A 27,411-nucleotide genomic window follows, 5' to 3' on the forward strand; every position below is an offset into this window, starting at 1 on the left:
TGGTGAAATGGGAGGAGGCGGGTCCCCAAGGAACATGATGTACTAGAGCCCCAAATTTCTCTCAGCCGGCCTGGGGACGTGAGTGTCCTTGTGCTGGCCCTCTGCATAGAATATCATTCCTCATGCCTATGGCACACACGCAGCAATTCTTGGAGGAACAGGAGCACTGGAAGAGATTTAGAAATTGCTAGACTGGTTTGTCCAGCCTGTTACACCGTGAACACTCATTTCCACTTGCTATTTATTTATACAGAGCACTAGAAATATTCCTGGCTTTTTGTCTTGTTTCACAAGCCATATATTGTTTCAGTGTTTATCTTGGTTAGCTTGATTACAGGGTAAGCAGTTCAGTAGCCCCAAAGTAGAAGGAAACCAGCAAATCAAAATACATATCAGTATCCTTGACCACGGTGCCAACTTTTGCATAGTTGTGGAAAATGCAATACACATGCTTTTGTTGCTTGTGATGGTAAATGAAGAAAGATATACTACTATATAATTTCAATATACTGGGCCTACAAAGTTGAAGCAACCACAAGTGGTGCTGTACAGATGGTTTTCTCTTGCCAGTTCGCTGTGTGCTCGGCCCAGTTTCTCTTAAGCTATCGTAACTATAATCTAAAACGTACAACTGCAATCAGACTTGAAGATTTAAATAGGTTTTCAATTGCAGTGTTTTCCTCACCATCATGGACCTCATTCAAGGTCTGGTGTGGATAAAACAGCTGTTCTGCTTGAATTGTTTTATTTTTAGCCTCTTCTCATATATGAAGTGCCAAATTCTGCATGTACTCTCTGAGACTCAGTAAAGATGTCTGCTAAATAAGTAAAGAACTTCTAATGACATTTTAGTGAAACATTTCTCCCTTATTCAAAATTGTTAACCCACACAGCAAGAGAGTAGATTTAAACTAATAAGACAAAACTGGGATTTTTATCCACTTACTCCCTTTCAAAACTTTGGGGGGTTGGATAAAATGGGATCTAGATTTGATCTACCTCAACTTTATTTTGGTTTTGGAAAACTAAATCCCCAACTGATGAAACTTGAAAGCCCCAAACCAACCCACAGTTTTATCCCTTTCTGTTTCATATAGAGTTGGGATTCCCTCCAAGACCTCTCCATTTGGCTTAAGCAGAACACCTTGTCCAGTTCTGGGAGAACACTTCATCCAGTTCTCTGGGATCCATAAAACCTCAGTTCAACGTCAAATCACCACTCAGTTACTTTATTAGGCATGTAACAGCTCCTTGCTCATGCTGGCCAGGTCCAGGCTGATACCACAGTTTCAATTCACATCACACATTATGCAGTTTGTATACATCTTTCCTAGCTACTAATATCTATACTTCTTGCATGTAAGGGCCAATCACTTTGCAGGCAAATGTATCAGTTCAAGATGTTCCTGCCTATTTTGTTTACTATAAACATACCCACAATACCTGAGTTAGTTTCTGCCTCCCTTGTTTCAGCAGTTACTTGTTCAGGCTTGTCTTGTCTTGGTCTTGCTCATGTCGGCTAAGTTAGCCTTACATCTCGATTTTGAATGAAACTGAGGCCACCTCTTTGCCCTAACTCTTATCCAAAAAGACCCCCTAGTGGATTGGACAAACTAGTCTCTGGAGCTGAACTCTTTCATAACCAAAAGTAGCTCTGGTTTTGTTTAAAGAATTCTTCTTTTGCATCTTCCTGGATGTTCTTAGTGGACTTCGAGATTCCTAAAAAGGTGACACTTTTTTCTCATTATACAAGTGACCAACTGTACACAGGTTTTTAACGCCATATGGGGGGCCTGCTATTTTCTTTTTCTGCAACCTGTCTTCAGAACTCTAGTTTAGTAAGAGGCATATTTAACACAACTGAAAAACTGGGACAGATATTTCAGAACTTGTGCAGGAGGAAAAGGATGTGCATACAATAACTTAACCAAAAAAAACAACCAACCAGAGTTAGAACCACCAGGAATTTCTGCTTTTTCTGAGAAAGTTGTTTATGGCTTCAGGGCACCAACTAACGACTGCTCTCAAGTGCTGAGGTTCTATTCCTTTCACTTTTGATGAGAATGAGCATCACCATCATCATAAACACCCATGAGAATGCCTCACTGTGCTGTCTCTGAGAAGGGAGCTACTCAGTGGGTGATCCTGTTAGAGCTGTGAGAATAACCAAATTTTTCCATTTGCTACCCATTAAAAAAAAATGTTATTTTTCAGATCAACCCAAAACAAACTTTTTCAAATGTTTTGGTGATCCAAAAAGTCAGGAAAAAATTTCTCTTTAGGTTGAGTGAAGTGTTTTGTTCTACCTGAAACAAAACACTGTTTAATTTTCAAGCTTCTTTATATTTCTAACTTTTTGAAAATAAAATTTAAATAAATTTTGAAACAAAGTCATTTTGCCTAAAAAAAAAAAAATATCAAAGTTGTGTTTCAAAAATGTCAAAATGAAGCTTTTCAGGGTCCCCGCCCCCGCAACTGAAACCATTTGGAGCATTTGACATGAATTGGTGAAATGTTTTGGTTGACCTGAATTTGCATTTTTTGGCAAAAAAAAGTTTTGGACAACAAATTTTACCCAGTTTGGAAGCGACCATCATGAGAACTTCAGGGCAATTCTCCCTCTGCAGTAATTCTCTACCCCTTTCTCGATTTCTCCCAATTCTTTTTCCAGTCCTCTCCTTGCTCTTTCCTATGTCCTTTCCTCCCTTATCCCCTCATCTTTGCCCTTTTTCCTTTCTCCTTCTCATCTTCTTAGAAAAAAGCAAAAACAACTTTAAAAACATTTGAGGGACACTACATGCCTAGTGAGATTGCTAATGACCTCCCATCTTTGAGAGTGGGAAATCTGCTGTTGAGAGCTTAGACCACAATAAAGTTCTATGCTAATATCAGTAAAGCTTTAGCTATTTATTACTAAAACATACATCAGGGGTTATCAAACTTCATTGCACCGTGACCGCCTTCTGACAATAAAAATTAATACACGACCCCAGGAGGGGACACTGAAGCCTTGGTTAGGTAGGGGGCCAAAGCTGAAGCTCAAGAGCTTCAGCCCCAGGCAGGGGGCCTGTAACCTGAGCCCCGCCGCCCACAGCTGAAGCCCTCAGGCTTTGGCCCCAGGTGGTGGGGCTTTGGTTTTGGCCCCGGGCACCAGCAAGTCTAAGCCAACCCTGGCAACCCCATTGAAATGGGGTTGTGACCCACTTTGGGGTCCTGACCCACAGTTTGAAAACTGCTGACTTACATCAATTATGTTAGCAGGGTGTGGTAATGTCAGGAGTCAGGTCAGGAACATTTTGCCTGTTTTAACTGTTACAGTAAGAAGCTTCAAAGCTTGAGACCTTTTTCTCTCAGTTGCTACTTCCACTGCCAGTTTTTACGCTGGCACTTGCAGAAAACAGACATACATTACACTTCTTTTACTATCAGTAAACAAAATATATCTCCTCTTTTAAGTGACTGTTGTCAAAGTGAGGCTGCAGAACTAAATAAATATTTTCTTTGCAGTCTGCCTGGAAGTCCAAATGTCAGGGATGCGGAAACATCCTTCTTTTCAATTGTACATTCAAACTTTTGACACCCAACATAGCACCTATGGCTGTAGTTTGACTCAAAGTCCTGACAGTTTGGAAGCAGTCCTAAGTACCTGGAACTTTCCCAGCTGCCTGAGTCTCCAGCCAAAAGCCTTTGTTTTATCAACTAGGATAGTTCAGGCTGATGGAATCAGAAAATTAACCACTACAGGTCATGTGATGATCTCAAAGTTCTTTTGAAGATCCAGACACTGATTCTGAATTCACACTGATGAGAATCAGTATAAGTGAGATCAGACTCAGGCCCACAGTGTCATTCATTAAACATTTAATAAACCCTATGTCAGCTGCTTTAAAAAAAAATCTAGAGAGCTACATTGGAACCAGAGGATCCATACATCTCAGGGTTTAAATTAGTAGGGCATGGGCTGGGGAGTAAGGAGCCAATCAGCTCCCCTCTCCCTCTGGCTGGCTAATGGGAGTTAGAGAGCCCCTGGGAAGGGTGGGGAGGCACCCCTGAATTCCCTCATGTGTACTCCTGACTCCTCCCTTTTTCTCTGCCTCTGTCTCCCTTCCAGCTGGTCTCGTCAAATTTTCCACATCTGTTGATTCAGGCCTGGGGCATTGTTCTTAGGAGAGTTTGTTTGCTCACATCATTCCTTGGTTGTGTCTCAAGATGAATGAAACCTAACTGACCACTGCATTACATGACATAACACAGGATTAATAGCGGTTTTGGAGATGTAGTGTCGCTCAGTAACCCTTTCATAGACACTGCACATAGTTCACTGGTTGTGCCTTTCTGCTGGGCTCATCCTGCTCTGCAGCACCAGCTGGGAGTTCTGCTCTGCAGAGTGATACATGAAGCAGTAGTAACAGTGGCATTACTTAAGTTAGCCCTAGGAGGAAAATAGGGGAGCAAACAGCTTGGCGTGGGTCACACCAAAACATTATTTAAATCTGTTTTTCTGATCTCACAGAGAATTGATTCAACAGAACTATGGGCCTCTAAAAATCAGGCCCTCGCTGTCACAAAATGGGTACCCAAAATGGAGACACTCAAAATTAATAGAATTTAACCTCTCTTTGCCTCAGTTACTCCATCTGAAAAATGGGGATTAGAATATTTACCCACTTTAGGAAAGCACGCATAGACCCTGAGATCTTTGGATAAGAAAACCCTAAACATATGCAAAGCATTATCATCTAATAAGAGCAAACTGTGCATTATATTTCTGGAACAGCTTTCAAATAGCAGTACTGGGTGCAAATAACCTAACTAGTTTTAATATGGAACTTGATTAAATTTATGAGCAGGATTATATGACGGGTTTGCCTGTGAAGACTGGACTCAATGACCCAGGCAGTCCCTTCCAGTCCTATATTCATATTACTTGACTAGTACTGTGGCTTTTATTGGTATTAGAATAAAGAAAATTCTCACACAAATTTTGGAGCATTGACCATAGTTTATTTTGAAAAACAAACAAACTTTTATCTTCATCGAGACAGAAAAATATTGGTTCCTAGAAAAAGAAAACAAATTAGAATTTATTTTTTTCCAAAACAGAGGTTTTTTTGTTTTAGATGCCATCAAACAAGTGAGGGGGAACTTAAGTGAGGCAATGAATTGACAGGTGGACTGGTAGTTCCTAGGAAGTCCCTATGTCTGCTGCAGACAGCCTTAAACAATGAGACACAGTAAATGAGGAGCTGTTCTCTAGAAAGTTAGACCAAGACTTAGTCAATTCCAATTCTCTTCACATATTCTTCTGGTAATAATGTTCCAGCTGGGCCTTTACTGTCAGCTGTCTGTGACTTTCTTTTAATTAATGTATGTACAGTACTTTGAAAGTGTCAAGTACTAGACAGAGTAAGTGATATCAGTATTACCATCACCAAAAGGCTCAGCCAGGAAATCAGAAAGGGGGGAAGATCAGTTTCCAAATCCATATTCTGATGTTAATGGGGGAAGAGTAACAACTTCTCCTCCAAGTGGGAATATAAACAAAGAGGAGAAAGAAAAAGAGAAGGAAATTTATGGACTAAGGATGGAGAAATTCCATTTCTTTTGTATTTTACATTCTGACTCTGGCTGAGACCTTTGTGATTTTCAACTAGGGTGCTTTAATAGGGCTGAACATTTTTGTTTAATCATATATTGTTAACAAACTGGATCTCCCAGATGGCTTTGCCTCCATTCTAGCTAAACAGATTCCTTTGCTTGGCACCATGCTCCCGTCAGCTTATCCTATTCCCATTAATAAAATCAATGACTAATTCTTACCACTTGTTAAAACCAAAAGAGGTATCTACTGAAAAGATAAATTAGAATAGCTGAGCCATTTGATATCTAGGAAAATAGCGACGTTGGAACCAGCATATCTGTTTAAACAGTAGAGTGAAACTAGACTGAACTATAGCTAACTTGGGTTCTGGTCCTGTACCATTAAAGTCAACAGATATTTTACCCTAGATCCCTTTTCCCAGTTCTGAGTTCCCTTCTTTAAGGCTTTATGAAGATGAGTTATATGTTTTTTCTCTTAACCTTTTAAATGACACATATCTATTAGCTAGACACTGAAGGAACAGAGAATTAAAAATGCAAGTCACTAGATAAAACAGATAATTGTGTTCAGAGATACCATATGCCTGATTATGATCTACCTTACAGCAGTGTAAATCAGGAGTAACTGTACAGTGGTGTGAGAGGAGAATTTTTGTTTGAAAGAACTATTCTTTCATTTAAGTTGGCTTTTAATACATATGCAAAGCTTTTGACAATCTGTATGCACCTATATGCACAACCGCCAATTTTGCTATATATGTATGCACAGAAAGCGCAATACTTACTTTATTGTCTTCCACTTAGTGCTTCGTTCATTGGAACAATTTCAGATGATATTCATGGAAAATTTAAGGGATGTGAATAGTTCTAATCAGCTGAAAATGATTCATAATGAATCAGTGATATCAGCAAAAGAGAGTTTTTAAAAGATCTAGCATTGGATGATGTTGTAAGGCAGAACTTTTTTCCCCATAACATCTACAATGCCAGCTACTTAATTAGTAAGGGTAGTTATACTATCAGTGAAATAACATTTAGTTTTTATGTTAAATTAAAAAAAAAATCCAATGGAAATACACATTCAATATGCCAAGAGAATACAGCCAGTTCCGTTTTAGCTGGATGTAGCTTACCCAGACATTGCTGCAAGTGGACAAAATAATTTTCTCACACAAAAGTAACTTTTGCACAACTTGTGCTGTCATTCAAGCCCTACAGAAGATAGATTTACATGAATATTTACCAGACCCCACATGGCAACTCTGACTTCCATGGCTATCTCTTGGCCTCTCATGGCATCCAGTCTGCGCCCTTGCCAATTGCCCTCCCCATCATGGCAGTTTTCTGACCAGTACTGGCAACTTCCGCACTCCTTTTGAGATATCAGTCTTCTTATTCCACTTCACATTTCCCTTTCTCTCTTATATGAATGCTGGCTAAGATGGACAGATGGGCATTTGCTTGATGAATCTGTCTTAGCTCGCCTGCACTCTGCAGGCCAAGTTTTCAAAGATGGTTGTCTAAGTTGTGCATGCAGAGGGCATCTACTTAAAGTCACCCACTGAATCCATCTCTGCTTCAAGCATAGGCACAGAGACCCAGATCCTCAAAGGTATTTAGGTACCTAATTCCCTTTGAAATCAATGTAAGTTAGGTGCTAAATATGTTTGAGGATGTGGGCCAGGGTAACTGAGAATTAGGCCTGTTGTGTTTCTGACTCAGGAGTGGGTAATGAGGAACACCACTGAAGGTAATCTCCATCTAAATTCTTCATACAATAGGTATTATTCAACAACATTTTACAGCCTTAAACTGGCTCATCTCACTATTCTAAGCGACTGGTAGTCTGTGAATGAGAAACCTCCCTGAATGGAAGAAAATTGGTCTTGGGAGGATCACTTACTGAAATGTATTTTCATTTGAAGAGCATTGTAACACACGTGCCATGGGGAAAAATCCATCTTTTCAAAAAGAATGCCGTATGCCAATACCACAGGAGATGAAAGATGGTTTTGCAGCAAAGTCTCCCAGCCCAGTGCTAAGCGATTTGGATTCTATTCACAGCTCTGCCTTGGACTTGTACAGCAATGAGCCCAATTTGTGTCTCAGTCACAGCAGTGGAAAGCAGGAGCAACTCCACTTAAATCAGTAGAGTTATACTGATGTGAGGTCAGAATGAAGTCTACCTGTTCCAGCCAGTATGATGGAGATATGAAAAAGATACTGTGTTAATGTTATCCGCATAGCTATTGTATAAATATATATTTAAACACAGCACTACTATATATTTATACACGTTTGTATATATAGGTACCGTATAATATTCATAGATCATCTGATTGTTATTCAATACATGACAAAAAGAAAATTCCTCTGGTAATCTAACTTGTTCTAGGAAAACCACTGCCTCTGAAATTATTAACTGTGTTTGTGGTTTGTGCTGTTATGTTCATTTTTCATACTCATTATGTTCTCTATGGATTTCTGCATTTCACTTTCCAGGTAGTTTCTTGGAATAAATTATAATTGACATTAAGAAAGAAGAGGATGAACTTTTGAGAGAATATGGAATTTAGGCCCTGGGAGCTCTAGAGCCAGTAAGGCAAGGATCTTTAATTGGTTACACTTATAAGCAATGCCAGAAAATATGAAGTACAAAATCTTGTCTCCTTCCAGCAGAGCTGGAGTATTTCAGCAGGCTTATGCATACTCAACCAAGGTAAACTGGAGGTCACGAGGCAGTAAAAAAACAACTCTATTCCAAAAGGGTCCAAAAGGACATACACGATGGTGTAGCATGTGGCCTCACAGAGAATACACAAAATAGAAACCAAATCACATGGATTCTGCTAATAAACTTTAACTGTTTGTTTATTTTTTGTTGGTTTAAGATAGGCAGTGCTGCTGCTGTCTAGGCAACAGCTCTTTAGGGATATGGAGGAAGTGGGTTGGACAGTGATATCATCCATTAACCATACTAAATTCTGGTGGTAGCATACTTAATTTTGCTAGGTTTTTTTGGCAGGGGAGGATTGGGCCAAGGAAGTCATAAGATTAATTTACATTAAAACAGTTTAGAGAAATACAGGTTGACTTGACCTTTTAGAATACACAATGTTTTATTACCACATTTTGAAATCCAGTTTAAAAAACCCCACCACATTTCAGTATGCTTACATTTTTTGTTTCTGTTTTATAAATGTCTTTTAATGTCTTCTTAGTTTGACTTTCAGTAGTAAGCAGCACCTGTTATGGCTGAGCTCCTAAAAAACGCTTTTTAATAGAGGAATAATTAAAACATTTAAAAAAGCTAGTGACTTAATTCTGTGATATTTTTCTGTAGACAGGAAGGGAGGAAGGGAGTGAAGTAAGGCAGACATTAGTGTCTTGTGTTAACATGACCCATATAGTACAGCAGTGCATTGATGGTTCACTGGCTGTGATTACGGCTATCATGAATATCTAGTCCCTGATCTACTTAGCTGTTACTCACACAGAGTAGACTTGCATAAAAATACTGTCTAAAAATCAGCTTCAAAGTTATTTAACCAGAGTGGTTCATCTGGGAAAAAACATTTTTTTTAAACTGGAAAATATTTTTTGATAGCTTAGCAGAGCTAAGTCTGACAACAGCCTGAATTATTATTAGTACCTTTACTGTTTTCTTTGGCCCGTGTACTATATTTGTTTAAAAAAAAAAAGACAATAAAAAAGAACAAATGTAAAAAGCAAATATTTTGTACAAAAATACAAAGTTTTAAAAGCTCTTAAAAGTATATTCCATATTATCGATAAGAACTTGACTATATATATATTTATATAAAATCTATATACTATATGTGTGTATCTGTGTAATTTTCCTATATTTGGGATTTTAGCAAATGAAATGTACTGTTTACACTGTAGCTTTATACGTATTTCCTATAGCTCAATGACCAAGAGTCTTACTCAGACTGCTAATTTCATGTTTTTGAAGACAAAACTTGTACACTTGTATGGTCACTGGTTGACAAAAATATGTAACTGATTCAGTCCAATCGCATTTCCAATAAATGCATTTTGCTATGGGTCCAGAATCCTTGAATAATCACAAGATGGCAAAGACGAGTTGCGGCTGAATTCTTTTTTTGCATTAAATGAGTTTTCAGTGCTTCCTTTTCAATTTTGTTAGGAGATGATGAAGTCCCATAGGATTTTTAAGTAATTTGTATTTGTGTCTCTAAATTCACAGCCTATTACAATCCAGGTGCCTAGGCTACAGTGAGAGAAAGAAAGAAGGAACATAGGTGAAAGGCTTGTAAAGGTAAAACAAATTATCCGCAAGGAGGTTTATTGAATTCAAGGAATCTTGGAAAATTCTATCATACGAGTCTAGGTTTCCAAGAAACATAACTTTTTAAAATATGACCCATAATCAGATATTGTACACCTCCAACAACTAATCTTTTCAAAACCTAAAGTTCTGCTAATATAATACGTATTTATCTAGGAAGAAAAGAGAACTCTATGCACAAGCAATTCCTCAATCTACACAAACAGATGTGGATTATGCACATGAAGAGTGTACATATGTTTTTTGTGACGCTACCTAAAAGCCAGTATCTGAAAGTTTGAATCCAGCTGGGAGTTTCTACCACATCCCATGAAATTCTACCTATGTATTGGCAATCACAGCAGCCAGACATTCATATGACACGCACAAAAAATTCTGAAAAAAGCTTTTAAACAATTAATGTTTCTGGCACACTGTAAAATAGTTTCTTTAAACAAGGTAATCATCAGAACAAAAATATTATGGGCCAGATCTGAGCTCTAGCAATGATCATGGAGCAGAGCCCTAAGCAGCTCTGTGGTGCAACAGGGTCCAATTGTAAGTGCATCACTAGATCTAGAAGGAGACTCTAGTACTTATGTGTCTGCTCAGTAAAACAGGCAGTCTGTGATTCCACCCCGCCCAGCTGCCACAGAGCTGTCAGCTAGAGAACGTGGACAGGGTCCACACTCCCCTCCAGCAGTCAGAGTGGGTGGGTGGGAGTTTAAGGAGAGAGGCCCAGCAGTTGCCAAACCCTTCCCATCAGCAGGGACTCCTCATGCTTCTTGGGGCTAGATCAGTGTAGAGCTGTTACAGGCGACAGAGTTTTCATTTGCAAGAAGCCTGTCCTCCCCGTAAAGCAGCTACACAGCATCTGCCCATACGCAATCAGTATGGCTCTCCTCTCCCCCATGGTGTAATCATTACTCCTAAGGGCATTCTGCGCCAAAAATATAAAAATTCTGCAAAATTCTGCAAATTTTATTTGTCAAATAAATGTGGAGGCTCCAACATGTCACTGGGGAGCACAAGCCACTGGCTGCACAGAGGTAGGAGATCACTCTGCAGCTCCCCCATGGGACATGGCTCAGCAGTGAGCCTGCACCCAACTCTGACATAGCACAAGGACCGAACCTGCCCCAGAAACCCCCCAGGGCTCTGCCCCTCCATGCCAGGTGCACTAGGTGTGGGCAGGCAGGCTCACCCTGGCAGGATCCAAGTGTGAGGGGATCCAGGTGTGGATTGAGAGGGTTCTATGTGGGACAATCTGGGTGTGGAAGGTGATCTAGATACACGAGGACTTGTTGGGGTGTTCTGGGTGCAATGGTAATGGGACTCTGCAGGGGGGTCCAGGTGAAGGTGGTTGAGGCTCAGCTGGGCAGGGTCTGGGTGCGTGCGTGGTTGATAGAGCTTGGCAGGGGGTCTGGATGTGAGCGGTTCAGTACGCAGTCCAGATGCTGGAGGTGTGGAGCTCAGTGGGGTGGGGATCCAGGTGCAGCTGGTTGTGCATGTCTGTTGGGGCTGGGGGAGGTGAGGCTTGGCGGGAGGGTCTGGGCATGAGGGGGTCTGGATGCACAGGGGTTGGGCAGATGGGGGAGCAGCTCCCCGTGCATTGATCCCTCCCCCTGCAGCTAAGAAGGGATGGGTGGGGAGTTTGCAGAGCTTCCTGCACCCTGGGGAGAAATCTTGGGGTGGGTCTGACCCATCCCCGGATGCCATGCAGGGAAGAGGAAGTCCTGTCTTCCCCGGGACTAGCAACTGAGCCCAGAACAGGGTAGGAGCCACCAGCCCCACCCTCTGCCCCACAGTGATTTACCTCTCTGCCTGGGCATCCAAAATATACTGCTGGGGAGGGTCACATGACTGCTCTTGTGGCTTTCCTTTGCTTCCCCATCAGAAAGTCATTTTTTTGAGAGGAAGCAAAGAAATCTGTGGGAGACATGAATTCTGCACATGCGCAGTGGTGCATAATTCCCCTAGGAGTAAATCATGGCTCTTTGTGACTATGATGAAACTCTTTTAATTGAACACTTAGCTTACCTTTGTCCATGTCTTTTTCACAAATAAAACTGTTAACATCTTCACATTGAAAGTCATTCCAGAGCCCAGCAGAGATTAATCCAGCACAATCTTCCCCTGGCCCTTGTCCAGTACTCCAGTTATCAGGCTGCCCACTTTTCCAGTTTCTTTCAACAAAATAAGAAGTAGATGTTAAGTGGCATCACATGATAGTTTTCCATGCACAACAAAAGAGATTAGCAAAAAGTATCATGAGATCTGCTCTGAACTGGAAATACACTCTTCAAAAAACATTACATGACTCTTCCTGAAAATGGAAAACAGAGACAGGAATCTACTCAGCCTTTGTCTGTCACGGCTTAAAGCTTAAAATTAGACCAGTGAGCTCTATTTTGGTTTGTGGATGTACATGCAAGTGTGATGAGAGTACATGCATATGCACATGGCACCATTCCTCCACGGTATCCGTCTACTTCATTCTTACCAGTGGATGGTACAGAAACATCCAAGATTCTGCCTAATGGATTCTTGTGTATTTCAATACCTTGCCTGCTAAAAAGAACTCAAAAGGGACATAGAGGAGAAAGGTGGCAAACTATGTACCTATTATTGCAAAGAAACTGAGATCCTGTCTTGATTGTGATGGGCCTCTCCAGCTGCAAAGCAGGGATTTGTCTATCTTTCAGACCTCATTTTGGATGAAAAATTAATTTTCAGACTCAGAAGGAATTTTTAAAAGTTGGCTTTATTTGGAGGCCAGTAACCTTGATAGTGAAACTTGACCCAGTACTTAGTGCCTTTGCTTGGTGGAGCAAAACTCTTGATTCTGTTTTCATTTAATAAATGAGATATGCTTCCAGTCTCAAAACAAAAGCTCAGTTTTCTTAAAGAAACAGGTTGTTGAACAGAAGCTTGTGGTTGCTGGCTGAAATGGTGCCATAGGCAGTTAAATAACATGCCTGCCTGATACAGAGGGTCTGACCAAGCATCTGGGAAGAAACACAGACTTCCAGAAATAATGAATCACATTCAGTGACAGACAGTTCTGAGGTCACTAGAGGACACCTTTAAAGCGCAGCACAAGAGAAATCTTCAGTGACACAGGCCTTAGGTTTGCTGTAGCAATCTGAAGTTGAGATAGGTATAATGGTATAGGATTTACCAAAACCAGATCTTTTTTCCATGTTCCTCATGAAAGTGGCCACAAATTAGACACATGGAAAACATTAATAACAAATACAAATGATTTAGCCTATTTTTCTGGGGTGCTGCATGCTGAGATTTATAATCTCTGTGGTCTACTCCATTGTATTAAAAATTAGGGTGGCTGCAACCTGCTCCATTTAATACCAAATGGTGCATCCCTTGGATGCCTGGCTACCTGCTAATGCAGCCCTCAGCTTGCCAAAGTTTGGACATCCTTGCTTTATACCTTCTCCTTCTGTTTAATACCTTGTGTTTGGGTTTTATCTAATAGTTAGTCCTTTCATTTTTTTTAGTCAGAATGAGCTCTCTATTTATGGCCAGTTGTAATGTAAACAAGGAAAATTTAAACCAAGACCAAAGAGCTGTCTGGGCTCTCCACCCCCACTTTGTAAAAACACTGGCAAGCAGTATCAGGCTGTACGGTTGTGTGATTCTTTCATTTAATATTCCATTTTCCATTTTCCTTTTGGCAAGGAGATAAAGCCTTGTGCATGGAGAAAGGAGGGGGGTAGGAAAAACAATATTCAGCAACACTTCCAGATAAAGTATTGCTTCACTGACATCCAGTAACTCATCTCTAGATACTGCAGATCTCTAGTAAAGTGGCGGCAACAACAGTAGCACTCTGCAGAAAATAAACAACATGGTTCTTTTCAACACATACGTGTACTCTGGTAAGGTTCCATCCAGCCATCTCCACTCATTCTCTTGCTCTGAATCTGTGAGCCCAATCCAGAAGTTGCCTTTCCCAGCAATCTGCCTTTTTATCCATTGCTGTGAGTGAAAGAATTCTGTGATTGCATTTTTCTGTTTCTCAGACCATACAATTACTTGCTTTGTGTAGATTTTGCTTTTTCGAAAATAGAATAAGAACAGTGTTCTTCTCCTTCCCATTCCCAATGCTCAACCACCTCGCTTCCTTGTGGGTTACCTCTTCCTTCTAATTTTGGGTCTTACTCTCCTTTGCTTTCACTCTGGGGATGCTGCTCGCACCTCTGGTAGTGACTGCAGTAATCAAAGGGCACTTTGGTAATTATTACTCCCTCTTGTCACCGAAGAATGCTCTCTCTCCTGAAAGGGTTCCTTACTGGCTGGAACTTCCTTCCCTCCCTCAAAGACAGACCTTAATTTGTAACAACATCCGAGATGGTTCTTATGGTTTGCTCCAGAGATAATCTGTGCTATTCCTGCTTTACGAGGGATCACCATTGCTAATGTACAAATGATTATGGAAGGTTTATGCAGCTGTAGATGTATTTTAGGGTCTGATTCTGCAAACTTAACTGACAAAAAGGCACTATTTGTCTGTGAGTAAGACCAAAAAGGCACTAGACTCAATGGCACTATTTGTCTGTGGGTAAGAACTCCCCGCGAAAACTGGGTGGTTAGAAGGCCACCGCCCGTATTTTTTTTAACTAAGAAAAAGAATAAGCAGTTATACTTTATTGCACCACTCCTGCATGGCAGGGGTATGTCTGACTACCAAACAATTATACCACATAATAATGTAAGGTATGGTTTTTATTCATTATTGCTTCTCTGCCTATAAAAGACTTAATAGACTTTATTTAAGATCATAATAAAGGCTTAAGTTGTCTATCTTAAAGATTGAATTTAAAAATAACTATTTACAACATGGAAAAAATGTGTTTCAGATAATAGGCCACTAACAATGGGCCTGATTCTGAAAGGGGCTGAGCACCCACAACTCCCATTGAATTTACTGGAAGTGGCAGGTGTTCAGCAATTTCAGGATCAGGCCCATTGACTCCTATGTTGCTCCTTTTCACAGGACGTGCTGAGCAGACATGGGATTACAGTGTTCTGGAATGGGGTAAGTCAGTGTTTTCACTTCACCATATGAATCCATGATATTCTCAGCTTCCCTATTGCTATGTAGTTTCCAGACTCAAAATACTTTCAAACCTTATACCTCAAGCCTTCAGAACAGCAGGTGATGTTATTTACCTGCTCCTCTTTGTTGTTTATGATAACCAGATGTGAGGATTTCTCATCACAGAAAACTTTTGCATCTTCAAAAATTTCTCTTTCAGATGAAAAGTAGTAGCATTTTTCTGTAAAGTTCTTCCAGTGAGCAGAACAACCTGTGACAGGAAACCTGCTGTTAAACTGGGGATTTCAAACTCTCCTACAGCATGGCGGCATCTGAAATACTTAGGGGCTGAGTCAGTGAATATGCACATATCAGAAATCTGCACCAGAACGCAGAATATAGCTGACTTAATCTGCATGCCCAGAGGACTGCTCATTCCTCATTGCATTGCTGCCATCTCTTTAGAGATGAGGCATTTTAATCAAACTCCAGAGCAGCTGACAGAAGTCAGGCAGACACAGCTTTGCTAGGTAAGCTAGAGTTCCACGCTAAGAATCTTTGAGAACGAGTGTGTTTAAGCAAAAGATAATAGAAATTAACATTCGCCCACTATCATGATGGCAGGTGCACTAAAAACGGCTTCTTGGGCAGAGGGGCATATAAGTAGAAAAGTAGGTGGGTGAGTAGATAGCTTACCATTCGCCTCAGGTATTGATGTTGGCTCACTTTTCAGTGCCATAGGCATCCCTGGACCTGGTGGCCCAGGTGGCCCAGGCGGCCCAGGCATCCCTGGTATGCCAGGCAGACCAGGCAATCCTCGAGGTCCAGGTACCCCGGGCTCTCCAACAGTTCCTTGCAATCCTTGAAATCCAGGTGGACCTTGTGGACCTGGAGGACCATCTTTGCCAGGTGGTCCTGGTGGTCCAGGGTCTCCATTAGGTCCTGGCAGACCAGTCTTGCCAGTAGAACCTCTCTGACCTTTGGAGCCAGGTGATCCTCTTGAACCTTTCCCACCTTTTTCTCCTGGTAGCCCGATTGGCCCAACTGGGCCCTTTTCACCGGCAGGTCCTGGTGGCCCTGGCTCACCTTTTTCTCCTTTTTGCCCTTTTAGACCAGTGGGACCAAGAGGCCCTTGGGGTCCCCTCTCCCCTTTAGGTCCCCTTGGACCTGGAGGTCCTGAAACAATTTAAACATGCAGAGGAGGGAAACAAAAAACAGGAAGAGTGTTCAATATACCTGAGATTAACAACGTTGGACATTCAATACACTGCAAGCCCAAGCTACTCAAGTAGCCAATGTAAAAATACAGTTGGTTTAGAAAAAGGAGGTGAATCTCTTCACAATCATTAGTTATATATTATTTCTTATTGAGCCTCCACAAGACACTTGATGCTGTAAAGAAAACCTGGTTTCTGCCAGACAGGACTTGTAATTTACGTTAAACAGACACATAGTACCCCAGATCAGATGAGCCTCAGTTCTCAAACAGATACGGTTATCATTTGCTTTCTAAAAGTTGTGTTATGTGTTTTTTGTCTTTGGTGGATTGACACTGATGGGATTCATGGCAGCCTTAAGAAGGGATTTGAATGAAAAGAAAGAGCGATTGTTTGGGACACAAGAATAAAGGTTTTTTAATTTGAAGGAGCAGGATGAAAGAAGGGGTAAAGACAACAGTGGAAGGAGGTGGCAAAAAGGATGTTTAGGAGGGCAGTTTGGAGGAGGTTAGCAGTCTGTATGTGAGTGTGGGGGGATAGAGTAAGGAAGTGAGATATGAGGGTGGGGCAGAACTGTGCAGGGCTTAAAGGTGAAGATCTCTCTCAATTTTTAATACGTGCCTCCCAAAGCAGCAGCCATTGTGGATCACTGGTCCCTGAAATATGAGGCTTACTGCAAACCATGATTTCCCCCAAATCTATCTTCTTTCCCATCTTATCCTTTCACTCTTCCTTCTGTTCTCTTTCCTCTTCTACTCCCCCTTTGTTATGTTCTTTCTCCCTTTCTTCTATTCTCCCTGTTGCTTCCAACCACGCCTCTCCTTTCACTCTAATAGTAAGATGTAGTCAGTGACAGCAGCACTGTCTTGGTGTGGAACCTGCATGGGATTTAGCAGTGACATGCTGGGATAGTGGAACGAGGTCAAAAAAAGAGAGAGACCAAAAGCAGAATGCCCCACAATGTCAGGGAGGCTTGAGAGTTATTGCACCACATGTTTATTATGAAGCAAGAAGCAGACTGGGAGTGAACCATAGACCAGCTGAATGATGAAAGGGAGAAATAAAGGAGCTATGGTCTATTTGAGAATCATGGGATGGATGGGTAGTGAGAAATAAGCCAACTGGAGGGTTAATGGAAAGACTAACAGAATGCTACCTGCCTACTGGATATTTATAGAAGGACAGAGCACCAGTCATAGCAGGAGATGAGAAGACAGTGAGAAGGAGTGGTCTTCCATATTTTATCATTAAAGCAGGTTTGGATTCTGTTCATGGATAAGCACATCTCAGTAAATTTTTTTCCCCAAAATCTATCCCGTTTAATCTCCATCAAGGTTAAGCTCCTAACATGGCTCTGAAAATGGAGGCAGCTACTTCTGTGTGAAATGAGACCAGGTAAGAAAGGTGCTCTGGACTCACATGCACCACGGACTGTGCTTTTATCTATTCCGAGGGAGGGTTTTATTTCTGTGACCAGTAGAGTTGCCAGTTTTGGTTGGACGTATTCCTGGAGGTTTCATCACATAAAGATTAATATTTAATTCCTGGAAACTCCAGGACAATCCTGGAGGATTGGCAGCCCAAGTAATCAGGGTTTAAGACCTGGTTCAGATCAGCAATATGGAATATTAACTTCATTCAGAAGAATACTTGGCTTAGAAGACAAAAAAAAAAAAAAAAAAGCTCAACAACTTTGTGTGTATATTTACTTCTGAAGAAAATAAAGTATCCTTTGATGAAAAGAAACAGGAGGTTTCCCAGCCTGTTCCCAGCTGGCTTAAAACAAAATAGTTTTACTTTTTCACTAAGGGTGACCTCTCTGGGAATGATCCAGTTTTGTATTGTTCAGCTATTTCCTCCTTAGCAGGGATTGGTTTCTTGAGGTTTCCACCTCCTCCACAACTATTATGGATTACTTTAGACTAATGGCTCTCAACCCACGTCCCAGTCAGCACACAGCTGCAGCCTATGTGAGATCCTGGGCCATACAGGTAGTATATATATTGTGTCAATGTGGCCCACATAACACAGAGAGAGCTGCATATGCAGTCCACAATGGCAAAGAGGTTGAGAACCACTGCTTTAGACGATAGTTCAAAAGCAGACCCAACAGTCAGAATAAAATTTAACCAACCTATAACTTTCTTTCACAACATTCCAATTTCAGGCCGGTAAAGGAGGGAAGGGAATATTGGGTTGAAAAATTTAAACCAAACTTACATCTCCCAGGTTTAGAATTAGATAATGGAACAGATAAGGTCTGTGTCCCAGTACAAATTGGAAAAAGGACTTTCATAAAATGAAAGACTAATTTTTTTTTATTAAAGATTAAACTAAGGATCCCTTTCTCTGACAACGATGCAGGGAGAAGCCAAAGTCCAGGACAGCACATTCCAAAGAGAGTAGGTAATTGATAACATCTGTGTTCTCCTGGTCAGTGTTTCCTTTCTTAGGGCTAGATTTGACCAGAGGTACTGTCAGGCACATTAGAGGGGTTGCAGAAGGGTTATGCAGCAGCCAAAGCCCTGGTCACAAGGCCAACAGGAAGCACTGGGCAGGCCAGGCCTGGTGTGTGGGAAGTGCAGGAATGGAAGATTTGCATTGTGCAAATCCTCTGGACCTTCACCTTGCAGAACAGGGCAGCAGGAGCTCTGAGAACTATAGCAATCTTATCGCAGTCACACAGTTGCTTTGCTGCTGCTCCTTGGACAATGTGGGGTGTGTTCTTTCTCCCCATGCCCTCACAAACTACCTCTCTTGCAACTCAGCTATTCAGGCTTTGTTCAGGAGAAAATTTAACCCATAATAAAAAAAAAAGTTGAAGTATTTTGATGTTATTTAAAGCAAGTAAAACCCATGTGTTGCTAAGACGTACAACTTGAGGTATAGATTGAAATTCATCTTACCTTGCAGTATTGTGAAGTTCTTGATGAGCTGACCATGTTTGGAATCTACCAGCTTCATTTCTTCCATAATTAGTGATAAATTTGCAACTTCAATATCTAATCTTGATCTCATCACATCCTGTTGCATCCTGAGAGATGTAGAATCTAAACGAATATTGGCTAGCGTGTTGTTCATAAAAGTCAGGTCATCTGTGTGTTTACTTAAGGTGTCTGTACAAGTTGTCCTGACCTCATTGAGATTGCTAGTCAGTGTCCGCAGGTGATGCGCAGTATAGCTGATGTTGCTAATGATATTGACTATATCTGTCTCAAAGAGCTGAAAGCGCTCTTCTAGCTGGTTAAACTTGGCAGAAGTTCTGTTCTCATAATCTTTATGATGCTCCTGCAGATCCTTAAGATTTTGTTCATTGGCTTGTGCAACTGTAGTGATGTTCTCCATTTGCCCACTGAATGAGCTAAGTTGACTGTTCATGTCTTCAAGTGTATCATTATTAGCTTTGGCTAAGGCTGAGTTGTTGACTGCTAACATCTGTAAATTTTGCACTTTCTCCTTAAGCCAGTCAGTGTCCTTTCGTGCTTGAAGGACAACCTGTTGCAGATTTTGAAAGTCATTCTTGATTCTTTGGATAGCCTGACTTGTATCATCCACGGACCTCTGCAAAACACTGATAAGATTTCTTTGCTGAACTTGTGTCAGATTTAAGTTGTTTAGATTCATGATGACCACATTATGAGAATGCATTTGGCTTTGTAAATTTGTTTGGATATTACTTGTGTCTTGTTGGAGATTGTTGATATAGCCAGTGTATGCTTGGAGAGTTTTATTGACACTGATGATCATGAAAGAGTTGCTATCCAAGACACCTTTCATTTGGCTCTGCCTGTCATCTAATACGTTTCCAGAATCTTGTAGCTTCTCCAGTGTATCCTTGTTTTTGGTGGTTTTCTCTGCAATCTCCTGAAGCTGCTGGCGAAGAGCCAGAATATCAGATCTGAAGCTAGAAAGTTCTTTGTTAGTGCTCATATCTTTTTGTCCAGTTTCATCATCTATTAAAGAGGGAAATTTTTAAAAGCATTAGCTTTGTTTGTTTGTTTTTTAAGCACAATATAAAAAGACCCTTTCCTGCCCTGTAAATGCTGTACCTAAGAGTGGTCAGGGAATTAAAGCATTCACTTGGTGAAACATTCAATTGTCACTTTTCTAAAAACAGATGCTCTAGGGTCTAATTCTGCCCCCAGACACACGAAGTTAACTGCTGTTGAAGCCAATGGAATGCGACCCTTTGTCTTGCCCAGTGGAATAGAATGATGGTTCTATTGTCAATACTGTTTATATATGTTCATTTAAACATGATTGTTTTACTTTCTTTTAAAAATTAACTTTTAGAGAGAGTGGTGAATAGGTGAAATATAGTACTGCTACTGTACTGAAGAAAAAATTGGATGATTAAGTGGAGTTCAATACATTGAAGCGGTATAAGTAAGGAGCTGATGGCCCTTTCTGGTGTAAAGCACAGCAGGCTCAATCCCATGCCTGCAGAGCTGCCAGGTAGTGGGCACCACCCCTATTGCTACCTAGCAACAACTGTAGCTTGCTTATGCTCCAGCACCCATGACCTGCTGTGGATACAGACCAAGGATCCTGGATCCTTCCAGCTCAAGTGCCACTTCTTGCCTGTCACACATATCCCACATTCCTCACAGTGCTGCTCATGCCTGCCTCCTGCTATGCCCTAGGGTTACCACCTCTGAAAACAAAAAAAGAACCCCAAATGGCAATCCACCCCCCAACAAGTTAAGCCTGCCCAACTCCAAGCCCCAACCACAAGGAAAAAACTCCTCAATCCCCACCTCCCGACCCCGCGTCAACAACCTCTTATAGTATTTCGAGAGAGAACACATATAGATAGGATTGATAACATCATTTTCTTACTTAAACTGTGGAAGTGGGAACACTGCGAGCATCTTTAGCTGGACACAAAAATGTTTAACATTAGATATCCCAGTGTACTGAGATGATATTGGAAATCTTTAGACCCACGTAAAAAAAACAAAACAAAACCCCCCCACGCCAGCAGATAAAATTATTTTTCTGGCAACTGGCAAATCCACTAAAAAACCATGCTCCTTCTACGCTCCCATACCAACCAGCTGTATGGGAGCATAGACGGAGCATAATCCGTCTATGCTCCCATACAGCTCTACAATCCTATGACCTGTCCCACTGTGATAGAGTATTTACACCACACAAGGCCTAAGTAAGTAAAAAGGACCAATTAACCCTGTGATGGCTGTACCTGGAGGAGAGTCAGGACTGATAAGATCTAACTGATAAATCCCAGCTGGGCAGGGGCAGGCTGAGGTGGTATAAAACCAGGAAGTAGCAAGGAAGAAGGGAGTTGCAGGACGGAATACTGTAGTCACTTCCTCTAGAGGAGTTGATCTACGGGGAGAGTAAACCCTGGGATTCTGCCTCAGACTCCAGACTTTGGCAAGAGCCTGGGAAGGGTGAAATAGCATCAGGGAGCTCCAATGGTTACCCAGAGGGGGGCAGAGCTAGAGAAGAAAGGTAGGAAGGAGCCCAGGCAAACAGCAACATGGTCAGGGTTGGCTTAGGCTGTGGTTACTAGACATACAGTTCTTAGGTTGGAATCTGGAGTAGAGGGTTGGCCTGGGTTCCCCTACCAGCCACTGGGAAAGAAGGAGCAATTTGAATCCAGCAGGAGAGAGACTGGATGAGCAACAAAATAAGTCTGGTTGAGAGCTAATACCCAGCTGTGGCCACAAGGAGGTGCCACAGTGGTGAGTAGATACCATCTGACCCTCACATTTTCCCTGTGCCAGCCCCACCCCCCAACTCCCCTCCTAGAGCCCCCTTACTAATATGCTCCACAGATATTGACCCCATGTTTTTTTAAATGTTTAAACTTTTAGAACTTTTTAAATGGGAGTTGACTTAAATAGGAATTGATGGGGCTAATCACTCCTTAGATCTGGCCATATGATACATACTACAGAGTACAAACAATGCTTAGAAATGAATTTGATCACAACAGTTCCAGACTATGATTGATTAATTTAAATCACAGAATAAGAGAAGGCTGTATGTGCTTTTAGCTGTAACATTCCCTTCCTATGAATTCACCACTGCAAACACAGGACTTTGAATAATTTCATTAACATACAGTTTATGGACATCTTTTATTGAGAAGCCATTAGAGTTTTTCTTATGACTGAACTGCAAACTAAAGAGCTTTCCTCACTTAATATACTGTAAATATCTATAAAACCTTTCCAGATCGATGGGTCCTACCCATGCCTATGGCAACATGTGTTGTACCTCATCCAGTGCATTAAATGCACCACTAACAACTACGTAGGTGAAACCAGACAATCACTACACTCGCAAATGAACTCACACAGGACAACGATAAAAGACAAAAACATCACATCAACTGTGGACGAACACTTTTCACAAAACAAATACTCTATATCTGACCCCAGTCCTCATCCTCAGAGAAAACCTGCCCAACACTTTCAAAAGATGAGCCTGGGAGCTTAAATTCATAACTTTGATAGACAGTAAAAATCATGATCTTAATAAAGACAAAAAGAAAAGGAGTACTTGTGGCACCTTAGAGACTAATCAATTTATTTGAGCATAAGCTTTCATGAGCTACAGCTCACTTCATCAGATGCATCCGATGAAGTGAGCTGTAGCTCACGAAAACTTATGCTCAAATAAATTGGTTAGTCTCTGAGGTGCCACAAGTACTCCTTCTCTTTTTGCGAATACAGACTAACACGGCTGTTACTCTGAAACCTGTCATTAATAAAGACACTGTATTTATATCTTATTACAACAACCTGTAACCCACCAATCTCCCATTTTTGTCCTATGACTATAGGGGTGTTTATGGGCTACGTCACCTTGAATGGTCCCTTAGTTTAGCATAAGTAGACATATTTTATCTGTTCAACCTTGTATTTAGCTGTGACAATCTGAGTACCTTTCCCAGACGTGAAAGAGCTCTGCGTTGCTCGAAAGCTTCTCTCTCTCACAAGAGAAGTTAGTCCTTATATAATGTTTTTAATGAATATCTGGAGCTTCCTTTTCAGTGGTGCAGAGGAGGAAGGCTAGAAATGTACGGTGAAGAAAATATTTTCTACACCACTTATCTCTTTTCTTCAAAGTTGGGCGTGTGATATCACGTGGGAGATCTACATTTATAACTGCATGACTTGTACTTCCCCTGATGACTGACAGTGCTCAAAGTGGTTTGAAAAAAAGTGGTGGTGGTTGTCGGGGGGGGGTCTCATCACCCACCCATCTGCCAGTCCCCCTGCTCAGCAACCAACTCTGCCCCCTTGGCCCCAAATCGATCCTGTTTCTGTGGTCCCCACATCAGCTCTGCCCCCCTACGGCTCTCCCTTCTTCCCCCATCAGTTCTGAATCCCCTGTAGCTCCTGGTGTTCTTCACCCCCACTTCCAGGCCTGAAGGGGGCTGCACTAGAGTCCCTTCTCTCCGTTCCCAGGCTGGGTGTTGCAGGGACAAGAGCAGAGGAGCCATCCTGTTGCTCGCAGAAGGGGAAGGGGGAAGAGGAAACAGAGCTACTCTCAGCTGCTTAACTCTTTCTGCTCTTCCCACTCCTTCTGGGAGAATGATGTTGGATTGCTGAGGGAGTGGGGGAGACTCTCCCTGCTTCAAGAAGCCAATCAGGGGTCCATCCCGTCCATCCGTCCCCCCGCAGACAGTATTAAAACTGTGCCCTTCAGCGACCCGGCTTGCTTTTTAGAAATCTTATTTCCTGGGTCTGTGACCTGTTTCCACCCAGCACACTTTAAGCACTAATGACCGATGAAGTGCATCTCCTACAAGTGATGTTTTTGCCTCTGAGGTGAGGGTTAAACATATGCCATTTTTTGAACATCTCTGGGCATGGACTCCAGATTTGGAATTTATCTACTAAACATCAGCTCAAAGATTACTGGGTGGGTGAAGACTTTCATTCTTAAGAGTCTCTTCTTTTGTCCATCAATATTTGCATCACTTTACAGCTCTGATTCAGAAAATCATTCCTATTCAGGACAGCTCATAAGCACATCCTGAAGTCCCTTTGATTTCAATATGGTTTCCGTGGGATTGGATGTGATTAAGAGCTGTCCAGAATCAGGAACTAAAATTTAAGATGGAATGGATATGCAGGTATTTGGCCACCTGTTCATCAGACAGATCTGTGGAGATAGAGAACTCTTATCCACTGATATATCTCCCAAAATAATACCACACAAGGACATGCAAATAGGCTGCCTTATCTGGCTTTCAGTTATGTGGAGATTACCTAATTTCTTCAGACCACTCTCCACTTCTGTGAGTTTCTCAGTATATCTTCTGTGGGATGTCTCCATGCCACCTGTAACGTTGTCCATTTTTTCTACAACTAGAAAATTGAGAACAGTGTTAACAGGCATTTACATGTGTAATTTTTGTAGGTTTCATTGTGAGAAGTTCCAACTATGAGATATGGTGTAAGTAATGAGATTTTTATAACAAGTCATATAGATGAACAGTAAACAAGAGTGTAGTAAATAATGAAAAATACAAAATATTTGGGGTCAAGCATAGAAAATACTTTTTTTAAAAAAACAAACAATTAATTTGCTTTCCACTACTCTGCATAACGTCAGAACAGTGTATTCTCTTCTGCTCATATGACCGTGTGTTCTGCTAAGAAGTTAACCACTATGCTTCAACCAAATATTTCTTTTGGTAACAAACAGATTCATCTCATGAATGAAGATTCTTCTGAGTCTTCCTCTTCAATCAATTAATATTTTATAATATTTAACTACTAAAGGTGTCTCATTGTCTAATGAAGGCATGTTGTATGCTTGAGGCTTGTTACCTCGCTAGCAGCAGACTCCCTCTCGCTTTCCCGTGGGCCACTTCCATTTAGATGGACCAAATAATTTTCTGATTCTTTTAATCATTATGAACTACATCCTAGCTACTAAGTGTGGAGGCTATAGAACATATATCAAGTGCTGTTCTTAAATAATGTCTTCTGAAAAGTGATGGAGCTTTAAAACTCCTAATAACAATTTAAGGACATTTAATTAAACAGCAGTTTTAAAATAATTCTGATTTGCAAGGGTTTAAACTATGGTCATTCAGCCCAGCCTGGACATATAGCTGTTCCCAATTTGCTCTTGGCTTGGGGAGGTTTGAGTTGTTTTCCTGGCAGTTACGCATTCTGTTGCTTTTCATGGCAACAGTATGTGTACGGAAGAAGGAAAGAGCCAGAAATGAAAAGTTCCAGAAAGCTCAAAGTGCTAAATATATATTTATAAATTGTTACAAGAAAGGGAGGAAATTGAATGCTTCAGAGGCTAGATTCTGCCTTGATAAGGTTGCCAACTTTCTAACTGCACAAAACTGAACACCCTTGCCCTGCCCTGGCCCCGCCCCTGCCCTGAGGCCTACACCTTCTCCGAGGCCCTGCCCCCACTCACTCCATCCCCACTCTGTCCATCGCTTGCTCTCCCCTACCCTCACTCACTTTCAGTGGGCCAGGGCAGGGGGTTGGGGTGCAAGAGGGGGTGAGGATTCCGGCTGGAGGTGCAGGCTTTGGGGTGGGGCCAGGGATGAGGGGTTTGGGGTGCAGGAGGGGGCTACGGGCTGGGGCAGGGGTGCAGGAGGGAGTGCGGGGTGCGGGCTCCAGGAGGGCTTGTATGTGTGGGAGAGGGCTCAGGGCTGGGGCAGGGAGATTGGGGTACAGGGAGGGGTGTGGGCTTTGGGGGGGGAGTTAGGGTGCAGGAGGGGGTTACGACCTGGGACAGGAGGTTGGGGTGCAGGAACAGGGTTCGGGGTGCGGCTCCGGCCGGCTGGCACTCACCTCAGGCGGCTCCCGGAAGCAGCCGGCATGTCCGGTTCCTATGCAGAGGGGTCAGGAGGCTCTGCGCACTGCATGCACTTGCAGGCGCCATCCCGGCAGCTCCCACTGGCCACAGTTCCTAGCCAATGGGAGCTGCGGAGCTGGTGCTCAGAGCGGGGGCACCACACGGAGCCCCTGTGGCTACCCCTATGTCTAGGAGCTGGACATGCCAGTCATTTCCGGGAGCTGTGCAGAACCAGGGCAGGCAGGGAGACTGCCTTGGCCCTGCTGCGCCACTGACCGGACTTTTTTAGCAGCCTGGTCAGCAGTGCTGACCGGAGCTGCCAAGGTCCCTTTTCAACTGGGCATTCCAGTTTAAAACTGGATGCCTGGCAACCCTATGGCTTGACCTTCAAGTCCATGTCCATTTTCAGTTTGGTGTCTGTGTATTCAAATCACAGCTAAGGCCAGAAGGTTCTGTCCTATACGCAGATTATTTAGCCTCTGGCCAGAGAGGATCTGCACCACCCACGAGGGATTCCAGAAGACATTGTGCTGCATTGTGTCACTCCTCCAGTCCCCTAGCATGTGGCAGAAGAGGTGCTGCACCAGGCCTTCGATGAGGCAGTGTGGAGGTAGGGGACAAAGCCATACCTCTGCCTCCTCCCTATGCCTTCCCACCCTCTTTGGGGGTGATTTATAACCTGGCAGGAACTACAAAAGAGCAGTTGCCTGTGTTCCCCCAAGCGCAAGTAGCGGGGACCCTGGTACTGGGAGTGTAACTTCATGAGCCCTCCTCCTACTCTTTGCACTCATGCAAAGGTCATACACAATCTGGCACTTTAATCTGTGGCAGCCAAGGGGTCCTTGTCCCTTTATTAATCTTCCATCTTATTTTTTTGAAGATACGTACAGGTATATAGCAGGATTTTCATGGGTCCATGCTGCTTCAAAAACATAAACCGAACAGACAGCTAGGGCTACAGTCATCTCTGGGCTAACTACACTGAAGTCAGGGGTTACTTTGGCCCTGTCACAGAGTGATAGCAATCAGCACCTGAACCAGCACTCTGATCACTATTTAACCAGTTAGGGGCCGGGGAAGGGCCTGGTTTAAGCTGACCAGACAGCAAGTGTGAAAAATCAGGACAGGGAGTGGGGGGGGGAGGGGGTAATAGGACCTTATTTCAGAAAAAGCCCCAAATATCAGGACTGTCCCTGTAAAATCGAAACATCTAGTCACCCTAGTCTGGTTACAGAGAGGAGTTCCTGATTACCAGATCAGGTTGGGGCGGGGTAGCTAATAAGCTAATTTACGAGGAGCCAGGATAAAAGAGCACAGGGGTCAGGTGGACACCTCCTCAGGCTGTTTGCTAATCAGGCACAAGTTGGTGAAACCCCACCAGATACTTCCTGGAGCAAGAGTGAGGCTTGAATATA

The 27,411-nt window shown here is 42.3% G+C and overlaps 1 protein-coding gene across 1 annotated transcript in view; it reads right to left on the reverse strand.

The window, feature by feature from the left end:
- Positions 1-5,033: 5,033 nt before the first annotated feature.
- The window catches only part of COLEC12 (collectin subfamily member 12), a 123,625-nt gene continuing 101,247 nt past the window's right edge, over positions 5,034-27,411 (reverse strand). Inside the window, exons 4-10 of the mRNA XM_077808690.1 lie at positions 24,439-24,537; positions 19,096-20,142; positions 15,669-16,148; positions 15,107-15,243; positions 13,803-13,912; positions 11,954-12,099; positions 5,034-5,059 (exon numbers count right to left, since the gene is read on the reverse strand). Of these exons, the coding sequence (XP_077664816.1) occupies positions 5,034-5,059; positions 11,954-12,099; positions 13,803-13,912; positions 15,107-15,243; positions 15,669-16,148; positions 19,096-20,142; positions 24,439-24,537 (2,045 nt within the window). The remainder of the gene's footprint in view (positions 5,060-11,953; positions 12,100-13,802; positions 13,913-15,106; positions 15,244-15,668; positions 16,149-19,095; positions 20,143-24,438; positions 24,538-27,411) is intronic.

This window comes from Eretmochelys imbricata, chromosome 2, assembly GCF_965152235.1.
Source record: "Eretmochelys imbricata isolate rEreImb1 chromosome 2, rEreImb1.hap1, whole genome shotgun sequence".
NCBI lineage: Eukaryota > Metazoa > Chordata > Testudines > Cheloniidae > Eretmochelys > Eretmochelys imbricata.